The following is a 12,521-nucleotide window of genomic DNA, read 5'->3' as shown; positions in this document are numbered from 1 at the left end:
GTTCTCTCCCAACGAGGTCCAGACCAGAAGCTACACCCATGTGGCTTCTTCTCCAAGAAATTTAATCCCACTCAGCAGCGATACGGTGTAGGGGACCGCGAGCTGCTGGGCATAAAGTGGGCCTTGGAGGAATGGCGTCACTGGCTCCAGGGCGCCAGTGAGCCATTCGTCGTCTGGACGGATCACCAGAACCTCATCACCATCCGGAACCTCAAACAGCTGAATCCACGACAGGCACGGTGGGCATTATTTTTCGAACAGTTCGACTTTCATCTGTCATACCGCCCGGGGTCCAAGAACACCAAGGCAGACGCCCTATCACGACAACAGGAGGAAGACGTCCCCCGGGCGGACCCCGTGCCTGTCCTACCATCCTCACGTATCATGGCACCCCTCCAGTGGGATCTTGAAACGAGGGTTCGCCAGGCTCAGGCTGCGGAGGCCAGGCCGGCAGGTGCGCCGCCTGGACGACTCCTCGTTCCACCACCACTACGAGCTGAGGTCCTCCAGTGGGGTCACTCTTCGCCCGTCGCCGGACACCCGGGAAACAAAAGAACTCTGCAGTTCGTGAGACGGGCATTCTGGTGGCCTTCCATGAAGAGAGACATCGAGGAGTTCGTTCAGGTGTGCGCCAGGGCCAAGGACTCAAATCGACCAACCCCCGGAGAGCTTCAACCTCTTCCCGTTCCTCGCCGGCCCTGGACGCACATCGCCTTGGATTTCATCACGGGCCTGCCGGTGTCCGAAGGGAAGAACACCATCCTCACTATCGTCGACCGGTTTTCAAAAGCAGCCCACCTGGTGGCCCTCGCCGGACTCCCCTCAACTAAGGACACCGCTGAGTTGATATTGGAACACGTAGTCCGCCTGCATGGGTTCCCCAAAGACATCGTCTCGGACAGAGGGCCCCAGTTCACCGCCCGGTTCTGGAAGGCCTTCTGCCGTCTGATCAACTCCACCACTAGTCTGTCCTCCGGCTACCACCCCCAGACTAACGGTCAGACGGAACGGACCAACCAACAACTGGAGCGCTATCTGCGATGCTTCGTGTCCGACCACCAGCGCTCCTGGGCCCGCTACCTCACCTGGACAGAACTGTCTCATAACCTTCACGTCTCTTCAGCCACCAACTTGAGCCCATTTGAGGTATGCTACGGGTTCCAGCCTCCGATGTTCGCCCACCAGGAACCGGAGGTTGACGTACCCTCGGCCCAACAGTTGGTCCGTAGGTGTCGACGGCTATGGGAGCAAGCCAACCGGAACATCCAGCGCGCCAACGCCAGTTACATCACACAACACCGCCGTCGACACCCCCCGGGACGATTGTTCAAAGTAGGTGACAAGGTCTGGCTTTCAACCAAAAATCTCCATCTCCACACTGAATCCCGGAAACTCTCCCCACGATTCCTCGGACCATACCGCGTCAATCTACAGATTAACCCTGTCACCTACCGGCTCCAGCTGCCTGCGGCGCTCCGGATCCACCCGGTTTTCCATATCTCACAACTGAAACCCTTCACCACTTCACCCATGGTTCCACCCACCCCCCCTGCTCCTCCTCCCCGAATCATTGACGGCGGTCCCGCCTACACCGTGCGACGGATCCTTGATTCGCGGCCTCGGGGCAGAGGCACCCACTACTTGGTCGATTGGGAAGGCTACGGCCCCGAGGAGCGGTCTTGGGTTCCAGCACGCTTCATCCTCGACCCCGAGCTCATCCGGGACTACCGTCACAGGGTATCCTCCACCGCAGGACCGTCCGGAGCCGGTCCTGGACAGGGGTGTACTGTCATGCACACTCGGAACGCGACCAGCACTAGGACCCGGAAGTTAAGCGGTCGCGAACCAGGAAGTATAAAAGAGGTAAACAAACCATAGCACCTCGCTCAGTCATTGAGTCGCCGATGCTACGTCGGAATTCTTCAAACCGTGAGTACTCACCTTCTTGGTTTAAAATCCTGATCGAGTGTGTATTTATAGGACGCGGGTTAGATTGTGTCTTTCCCTTGCTCCCCATTCGTGAGAGTCCTTAGATCAAATAGCGTGATTATCCTGCTCACTCGTGTTCGTCCACGTTTGGGTTTACCATTCACGCAACAAAGGGCTAACCGCTAAAGCCGTCTTAGGCGTCTCACAGTGCGGACAAGGCAATTTATCACCCTAGCCACATCAGCGGTCCTTATGCCTCCCTGCAGCATGCCTAATGCACGTTCACGCAGATGAGCAGGGACCCTGGGCATCTTTCTTTGGGTGTTTTTCACAGTCGGTAGACAAGTCTCTTTAGTGTCCTGCGTTTTTAGAACTGTGACCTTAAATGCCTACTTTCTGTAAGCTGTTAAGGTCTTAACGACCATTCCACAGGTGCATGTTAATTAATTGATTATGGCTAATTGAACATGCATGGAAACATTGCTTAAACCCTTTACAATGAAGATCTGTAAAGTTATTTGGATTTTTACATTATTGTTGAAATACACAGTCCTGAAAAAGGAACGTTTCTTTTTTTTCCTGGGTATATATATATATATATATATATATATATATATATATACACACATTGTATAGAGCAAAACATACCCTGCTGAAATGTCTGGCATAATGATGACTTGTGGAAAATTTTGGCATCATGCACAGATCCTGGCCATTTTGCATCATTATTAGTGATGTGATTTGCCTCACATATTAAAAAAGTAATGAGTTTAATGATTTTAACAAGGCAAAAAATTAAGCACACAAAATTAAGTTGTTACCTGTACATTGCTACTATAAATAGATTTCCTATTAACATCGTCTCCCTCATTTATTGAAGGAGCTTTAATAGGAATGTGTTTGCCATCAATGCACTCAATTACCTTTGGAAACCCTGAACTTGAAAGTCATATATGGAAGGATCAAGTGTGTGTGTGTGTGTGTGTGTGTGTGTGCAGAATGAATACATGTATACAGTAGATATAAATAGTATGACTACATATTAAATATGTGTCATCGATTTTATTACAAACCTGCCACTCTGTGGAATTCCTCTTTAATACCATGCAGAGGTTTATGGCCAGGGAACTGTACACATGTGTGTAAGAAGTGTTTAAGTGCCAGACATACAGTTGCCTTTCCCACATGCTTTGCATCACCCACGTTGTACAAAAAATAAAAAAAAAAGAATATTTTCTAAGCCGGACCCGCGGTTTGTGACGTTTGCAATATGCGGTTCCAAGAGATGTGTTAAGTAAATTAACTTTTCCACTGAAAACCAATAATGCTTTTTTAAATAATCATTAGGAAATGAAAAAACATCAATACGCGGTCTTATAACTCCCTCCCAGCGGAAAAAACTTCGTATAATTTGTGCCTCTACGTCCACGGGATCCTTATCAAAAGGGCGCACCATGCTGAATAACCTTCTGAAACAAACTTACCCTGGAACATAACCTGCTAGCGAGCAGGTTATCTTCAGAGAGTAAGTTGCTATGGTTACATACATACCCAGAAAGTTACCTCCGTTTTTGGAACCGAAAGTTGAGGTTATCCACTAACTTACCCTCAAACTTATCCGGGTAGGTCACATAACCTGCTTTCTGGAATACCCCCCTGGAGATAAACCTAACAAAGAACTAAACACATGAGCTAACATGGCTAAGACAAACATAAATAACTTAACATAACAAAAGCTAAACTAAACCAACTAGGATCTAACAGAACATGAATACCACAAAACTGGAAACAAGGAGCATTGCATGACGCAGAAACATACCAAGGATTACACAACAAATGCACGACCAGGGGGGTATTAGTATGCATCCTACCTCAGTGGATCTACCAGCATTGTCCACTTCTGTCACAGCAGATGTGGTTTCTACATCTTCATCCTTCAGTAAAAGTATGCAAGTATATGTTATCTGGCAAAAAATATAATAAAATAAAAGCAACTAAAGGTACCTGACAACAAAACACTTACAACTGTGACAGACTGTTCTTTCTGTAGCGTCCAATAATACAATCCATCTGTTAGTATCTATAAGAAAATACACCCTTTTGAATTCTCAATATTATAAAAAAAAACAATAATGCAGGAAAAAACATGTCAAAGTAATACAACTAAGATCACAGTAGCCTAAACATATGCTGTTAAATAAAGTAAACCTGCATAAAAACATGAAGCATGTTCAAAAGCCTTTAAGTGACAGAAATAGTAATTTATTAAGTCGTATAATGAAAATAAATCATAGTGGTAAACTTACATTTCACCATGTTAGTGTCACTGGTGGCCCTTTATTAAGGGACAGAGCCAGCTCCTCAGATGGGGTGAGGGGAGGTGGGGGTGGGCCCCCGCCAGTTAGATGGGCTTCGACCTTCTTTCTATTATCTGACAGAAAGAATATACAAAATCATGTTCAATAAATAGTACAGTGATCGTGTAATCAAATACTACCTTTTTGCAGAATGTTTTTGTGTTTCATTTTCACTTGGCTTCTGGTTCCAGAAGGATTACACCTTATTAAATAAGAAACCATAAATTCCTAGTCAATATACATTGGTAGTTTAACCTAAAGAAATGAATGACATGAAAAGTAAATGCTTTTATTTAACAGCCAAAAGGATGCGGAAGGGATGTTTAATTATTTTGCATTATAATAAAAGGGGAGGCGATGTTAAATTTGCAATTTAATACACTCACACATTTACTCTGTCTTTTAATTTTTTGCCAAGCCAACTCTCTTTCTTTAGCCGACGCAGCCGTATTGCTTTTTTTTTTATTATAATTGGCTTAAATTGCGTGCATTAAAACCTCTGTGAAGTATGCCGCTCTCTTTTTTTTTTGACTCGCGAAATCGTCGATCCATTGAAAATGTCTTTACATTTACATTTAGGCATTTGGCAGACGCTCTTATCCAGAGCGACTTACATTTTTTTTTATATCATTATACATCTGAGCAGTTGAGGGTTAAGGGCCGCGCTCAAGGGCCCAACAGTGGCAACTTGGTGGTTGTGGGGTTTGAACCTGGGATCTTCCGAACCGTAGTCCAATACCTTAACCACTGAGCTACCCCTGGCCCAGGGGTATGTTTTAAGACAAAAAAACATCTTTATGTATGCACCGTGCACGCGCACTAACTCTGGGTAACCAGCAGAGGGTTGATTAAACTTACTCTTATCAGGTGTTTTGGAACCGACATACTCACGGTATGCGGGTTTGGGGTTAATCAACCCAGAGGTTAAGATGAACCAAATGGTAATTTAACCAAGCTTTCTGGAATACCCCCCAGGAGAAACTAAAGACAAGACTATTTATAACCAACATAATTAGTCCCTTCTAATTATCTGCCTCGGTTCAGTTGAGCGCTCCAATAACCTGACCGAGGTGCACATTGGGAAATTGAGTTCAAAAGAAAATAAAGGAAACACAAAATGGGGTCTCTGCGCATGGCGCCCTCTGCTGGTGTTTCATGACATTTATTTATTTATTTGTTTGTTTGTTTATTTGTTAGTTTGTTTCATTAGCTGTAATCTAATGCACGAAACTGGACATGTACAGTAACCCAGAAGGTGTGTACTCTGTGTTACTTGTATTTTGGTTTGTTGTGTTCTTTGCTTTGTTGATTCATATTTAACTGAAGTAAAATTAGCTTAAAATATTGATTATATGAATCAACCTTTGAAAGAAAAGCACTTGTCAGTTCATAGTCACTTTTTTATCTAGAGATTAAAGAGGAAAATACATTTTTATATAATCCCTAAAACATGGTTTATTTTTTCAGGATTAGTGGTAGTTCATATCTTTGTGGCAAAAATATGTATGTTGTTTTTTTGTTAAAAACATTTATCAAAAATGTTGCCTATAACCAGAAAAGGGCATATTAATTGAAAAACATTTTTAAAAAGATAATAAACCATTATAATAATCTTAAACTACTGTATTGTTTTGAAAAGTGAACTAGTCTGATATTCTAAAAATATGATTTGATATAAGTGATGATTTTATACCAAAATTAAAACAAAAATGTACATTTAACATGACGTGATAATATGAGGTAAAATTTTTGTGATTTTAAGCAAATTGCAAATATTTGGTTTAGAGCTAGTTTAATTGAATAGGTGAAAAAAAAAATCTGAATTTTTTTTTTTTTTTTTACATTTGTAATGCATGAGTTTCTTCAAACACTAAAATAATGAGACAGCTGAGCTTTTTTATATAACCCAATCATTCAACAAAATTATCAATCAAAGACAAAAAATTTTAATGTTTAAATAAATTTTCATTTATACCATTTTATGGTGCAAAAATTATATGGGCATGCCAATATATTTCAATGTAAGAATTGACAAATATTTTCTGTTTCTCCAAACTTCTACTCATGGGTGAGTACATGTCCACTGTGCATGCCATGGGTCACTGCTATTTTGACCCGTTTGTAGAGTCCTTTAACAGCATGCAAGACCTCCTCTGTCTTTAGAGTATATATAATGGGATTTAACATGGGTGGAATAGTCTGTGTGAGTGTAGAATTTATTATCCTATCATTGGCTTTTAAAAATGATGTAAAAGTTACCATATTGCTGACAAAAAAGGGAATATAAAATAAAGCCACTAAAATAAGGTGAGAAGTACAGGTTTTCATAGCTTTCTTCCGTTCAGAGCCATGTGAGATATTCAGCAGGGCAATGCCGATACAAATATATGATACAATTATTAGTAACATTGGAAGACAAGCCAGTGCAGCAAAACAAAGTGTACCCATGACATAGTTTATAAATTTATCATTACAAGCTAATGTATAGGTAGGACCATGATCACAGAAATAGCTATCAATGTTTGTAGATCTACAGAAGGACAGTCTGGTAAACAGGGCTGCAAGGACTGCAATAAGAGTTGCAGCCAAAATCCAGGCACTGGCAATGATTGATATCATTGCTTCTTTGGTAACAATGGCATTATACCTTAAAGGAAAACATATTGCAACTACCCTGTCATAGGCCATAACAAGCAAAGTAAGAGACTGCAAGGACATAAAGAATAAGACAAAAAACATGTTTGACAGACAGGCTTCATATGATATGTCCTGATGGTCAAACAGAAAAGTATCAATAATCTTTGGAATAAGAGAAGAGCTCCCACCCAAATCAGAAAGAGCCAAGTTAAACACAGCAATGTACTTTGCGGTATGGAGGGTACGTGCTAGATAGATTGTGCACATAATAAAAGAATTCCCTAAAACTGTCACAGCATAGACAGTACAGAGAAAAACATAGTAGTACTTTGTGTGTGGAATATTGTAAAGTCCATTGAGATGAAAAGTGGAAGGGCGAATAAATGTTGTGTTTGCCAAGATTGCAGCCAGCACAGAAGTCATGTCGGTTGTGATCTGGCAGTATAACCTGTGGGAAACAATAAGAAATACTTCCTATTATTCCTGCTTATAAATTTGTCTTGGGAAAGAATCAAATTACGAAATAGATTAGGGGCACACTTTTAAATGAAATGTAATTATATAATAAACCTAATTATTAAATATATTTCTTGCATTTGAAAAGCCACAAAAATACTTAATAATCAATAAATTAAATATTTTAGCAATGGAAATATCAAAGTGCATAAAAAAAGCCTATACTTTTAAATATTATGCCTGGGCCTGGTAAGACAGCATATTAATATACCTGCAGATATCAGTCACATTTATACTGTTTATGTGGTAATTTTAGATCTTTGACCACACCTCTAAACAAGGAAAACTGGAATGGATCCAACCTTGGGATTGACAGTCAGATGCTTTATATATATAATATATATAATATATATATATAAAATAAAAAATGCATTTCCCACTATTCATCCCAATTCCCAATTCAATTATGACATCTGCCATTTAATAGGTGTTACACCTCTATTCCCTTCTCCCCTTCTTTACATTATGCTCTGTGATCTACTTTCTGTTATAACCGGTTACTGTCAAGTGCCAGCCAGATAATCTGAGAATGTCTGGATCACATGACCCTGCCCTTTCTTTAGATTTTGTCTCTTGTCTTTGCCCCTTGCATTATATTTATTATCTGGATTACTGTTCTGTGTGACCTCGCCTGTTTTGAATTTGCATTGTGTTTCTGGATTTGAACATTTGTCATGGAAATATACCATGTTATCAACCCTGGAATCAAACTTTAGATTTTCGGATCTTGGATTGAAATCCAAGATGGCAGCGCGGAAGTAGGACTCAGTGGCCACTCCGGATCCAAAATGGTGCTACTTTGTTTATTTTGTGCTGTGACATGTTTTTTTTTCACGGTATATTGGCAACCGAGGTTACCACCGCTAGACACAATAACTCGATAAACTCCTTTCATATGAGGTGTGCAAGGAAATGGAAGTGCAGCAAGAGTGCGGTAGTCTGTGCTTGACAAAGAACAAGCCCTAGCTGGCTGGCTCAGCTACTCAAACCACACCTTTCTTGTGCTAATTCCAGCATACAGACCACTTGCCAGGCGTTTAAAACCAGTTCTGAAGCAGATGAAAACCTGGCCAGCAGGAGCCATCTCTGCTCTTCAGGACACTGATTGGAACATGTTTAGGGAGACTGCAACTTATGGCGACTTCACCAACTTGGAGGAGTACATCAGTGTCATCAGTGACCAACTACATCAACAAGTGCACTGATCATTGTCTCCAAGAACATCATCACCCACCCCAACCAGAAATTGTGTATTTCTGCAGAGGTGCGTGCACTTCTGCCTTCAGAACAGGGTACAAGGTGGCCCTAAGAACAGCAAGGGCCAAACTGTCCCCGGCCACCTGGGGATTAAGCGTGCAAACGCCCAGAGAACCACTTCATAGACAGCGGTGACACACGGCTCATGTTGCAGGGCATACAAGCCATTACCAACTTCAGAACATCATCACTATCCAGATGCGATGAACAGCTTTTCTGCTTGGTGCGTGCAGAACAATGTGATGGTGAGGAAGACCATCCCTCCACCCAATGACCAGGTGCTATGTCTCCTCTGATGGGAGGAAAAATCTACACAGAATCAAACCATGTAAAGCTGCTATACCAGACAATATCCCTGAACAGCTGGCAGGTGTTCTTACTGACATCTTCAATATCTCTCTGAGCAGTGCCATCGTTTTCCCGTGCTTCGCCTTGAAAAGAGTATCAAAGCATTTGGACCCTCACATACAGACTGTGTAACAGCTTCTTTTCAAAAGCCATCCGTCTCCTTAACAGAAAGTGACTAGACACACACACACACACACACACACACACACACACACACACACACAAATCACTCAGATAAACTTACAGTGATGTGAAAAACTATTTGCCCCCTTCCTGATTTCTTATTCTTTTGCATGTTTGTCACACAAAATGTTTCTGATCATCAAACACATTTAACTATTAGTCAAAGATAACACAAGTAAACACAAAATGCAGTTTTTAAATGATGGTTTTTATTATTTAGGGAGAAAAAAAAATCCAAACCTACATGGCCGTGTGTGAAAAAGTAATTGCCCCCTGAACCTAATAACTGGTTGGGCCACCCTTAGCAGCAATAACTGCAATCAAGCGTTTGCGATAACTTGCGACAAGTCTTTTACAGCGCTCTGGAGGAATTTCGGCCCACTGATCTTTGCAGAATTGTTGTAATTCAGCTTTATTTGAGGGTTTTCTAGCATGAACCACCTTTTTAAGGTCATGCCACAACATCTCAATAGGATTCAGGTCAGGACTTTGACTAGGCCACTCCAAAGTCTTTATTTTGTTTTTCTTCAGCCATTCAGAGGTGGATTTGCTGGTGTGTTTTGGGTCATTGTCCTGCTGCAGCACCCAAGATCGCTTCAGCTTGAGTTGACGAACAGATGGCCGGACATTCTTCTTCAGGATTTTTTGGTAGACAGTAGAATTCATGGTTTCATCTATCACAGCAAGCTTTCCAGGTCCTGAAGCAGCAAAACAACCCCAGACCATTACACTACCACCACCATATTTTACTGTTGGTATGATGTTCTTTTTCTGAAATGCTGTGTTACTTTTAAACCAGATATAACGGGACACGCACCTTCCAAAAAGTTCAACTTTTGTCTCGTCGGTCCACAAGGTATTTTCACAAAAGTCTTGGCAATCATTGAGATGTTTTTTAGCAAAATTGAGACAAGCCTTAATGTTCTTTTTGCTTAAAAGTGGTTTTTGCCTTGGAAATCTGCCATGCAGGCCGTTTTTGCCCAGTCTCTTTCTTATGGTGGAGTTGTGAACACTGACCTTAATTGAGGCAAGTGAGGCCTGCAGTTCTTTAGATGTTGTCCTGGGGTCTTTTGTGGCCTCTCGGATGAGTTGTCTCTGCGCTCTTGGGGTAATTTTGGTCGGCCGGCCACTCCTGGAAAGGTTCACCACTGTTCCATGTTTTTGCCATTTGTGGATAATGGCTCTCACTGTGGTTCGCTGGAGTCCCAAAGCTTTAGCAATGGCTTTATAACCTTTACCAGACTGATAGATCTCAATTACTTTTGTTCTCATTTGTTCCTGAATTTCTTTGGATCTTGGCATGATGTCTAGCTTTTAAGATGCTTTTGGTCTACTTCTCTGTGTCAGGTAGCTCCTATTTAAGTGATTTCTTGATTGAAACAGGTGTGGCAGTAATCAGGCCTGGGAATGACTACAGAAATTGAACTCTGGTAAGATAAACCACAGTTAAGTTATTTTTAAACAAGGGGGGCAATCACTTTTTCACACAGGGCCATGTAGATTTGGAGTTTTTTTTCTCCCTTAATAACGTAAACCTTCATTTAAAAACTGCATTTTGTGTTTAATTATGTTATCTTTGACTAATAGTTAACGGTTTTTGATGAGCAGAAACATTTAAGTGTGACAAACATGCAAAAGAATAAGAAATCAGGTAGGGGGCAAATAGTTTTTCACACCACTGTAATCACCTCAAAATATTGGGACCGAACACACTGATTACCAAACATCTAACAATTGTACATACCAACACGAAATTGCTTTTTTGCACAATATTTGTTATTTGCACTGCAAATCTTTCACTGCTGACTACAAGAAAATGTTCACAGTTTCTTAACCCCCTAACTCAACTCATTACCACAGAGTATTGAAATGTGTCATTTTGTCACTCTTGTTTGCACATTTGCACATGCACTTTATGTTGTCTTTTTCTATATATGACTTAGATTTCATATTCATAAATTCATAAATTTTTGTTCATTTATAATGTTAATCTGTTTTTATTAGTTAGCTTGTCATGCTGCCAGCTCACACACACTGTTCAAAGTCTGTCGTGTCTTTTCAAATTTCCTTTCCCATGCTGTCATGCCCCCCATGGCCATATTTTCCCAGGCTATCATGTCTCCTCCCATGCCTGCACACCAGTCTCTCGTTCACCGCTGATTTCCCCCAGCATTTAAGTCTGTGCAGTAAGCTGTTTCACTGCTGGATTATTGTGTGCTCTCGCCCAATTCTCTTTTGTTTTACTTTGTTCGCTTCCACGTTGCCAAGCTTTTTGTTTTCTCTCCCCTCTCCTAACGATTTGGATTTGTCGCTTTGGTACTGGTTTCACAGTTTTGAACTCTCGCTTCTGCCTTCTCGACTATGGCTTTGTTTCACTTATTGGCTCTACTACTTTGCTCACACCTCACACCTTTGAAATCACGCTTCTGCTCTTTTGACCACGTCCCTACCTAATGATTTCTGCTGACGGATCTCACGGCTTCGTCTTACACTTCCGTTCCCTCAACTACGTCTCTGCTTAAAGTCTTCTCCCTCAAAAGCATCAAAAGTCCTAATGCCTTGCACCCACACCTGCAGCGACCTCACGCCAGCCTCCATGTGTTTTTTGGTAATTTTTGTTGTTTATTTATACTATATAGCACCTTGATCCTAGAAGAAGGTGTTTTTCGTTTTACTGTGTACTAAACTGTATATGGTTGAAATGACAATAAAAGCCTACTTGACTTAATGCTTTGTGTGTGTACACTTCAAGTTAAACAAAATAGCAACATAAATTAACAACATAAATCAACAAAAACTAACTAGCTAACTAAGAAACATACAGTAAATAACATGCATGTGCAGATGTGCACACAAGAGCGACAAAGTGACAATGTGACAACATGATATTTCAATACTTTGTGGTAATGAGGTAATGAGTTGAGGTAGTGAGAGAAGAAACAGTCAACATTCCCTGTAAGTAGCAGCAAAAATAGTTTTGTGCAAATAAGTAAAAAATATTGTGCAAAAGAGCAATTTACAGATTGGTATGAACAATTGTAAGATGGTTGTTGATCAGTGTGTTTGCACATGTGTTGTTTATCTGTTCAATCTCAATGTTTTGTGGTAACTGAGTTTATCTGAGTGATTGTGTATGCGCGTACGTGTGTGCATTTATGTTTATCAGTCCAGTCCCTTTTTGTTAAGGAGAGGGATGACTTGTGGAAAAAAGCTGTTGCAGCTGATGCTGCTGCACTCACTATCTGCTGTATGGTCTTGCTGTCCCAATTTCCACTAGGGTTTCTTAAGAAGAAA

At 41.2% G+C, this 12,521-nt stretch overlaps 2 protein-coding genes across 2 annotated transcripts in view; both read right to left on the bottom strand.

Moving 5' to 3' along the window:
• Positions 1 to 12,521, bottom strand: part of mrpl42 (mitochondrial ribosomal protein L42) — a 152,276-nt gene that overhangs the window by 99,898 nt on the left and 39,857 nt on the right. The window lies entirely within an intron of this gene.
• Positions 6,345 to 7,409, bottom strand: LOC128534134 (olfactory receptor 1J2-like). Its single transcript, XM_053508432.1, has one exon. The coding sequence runs from the start codon at positions 7,344 to 7,346 to the stop codon at positions 6,345 to 6,347; it is 1,002 nt and encodes a 333-aa protein (XP_053364407.1). The 5' UTR covers positions 7,347 to 7,409.

This window comes from Clarias gariepinus, chromosome 12 (genome assembly GCF_024256425.1).
Source record: "Clarias gariepinus isolate MV-2021 ecotype Netherlands chromosome 12, CGAR_prim_01v2, whole genome shotgun sequence".
Taxonomy (NCBI): Eukaryota; Metazoa; Chordata; class Actinopteri; order Siluriformes; family Clariidae; genus Clarias; species Clarias gariepinus.
This window is presented reverse-complemented; position numbering and strand designations above follow the sequence as displayed.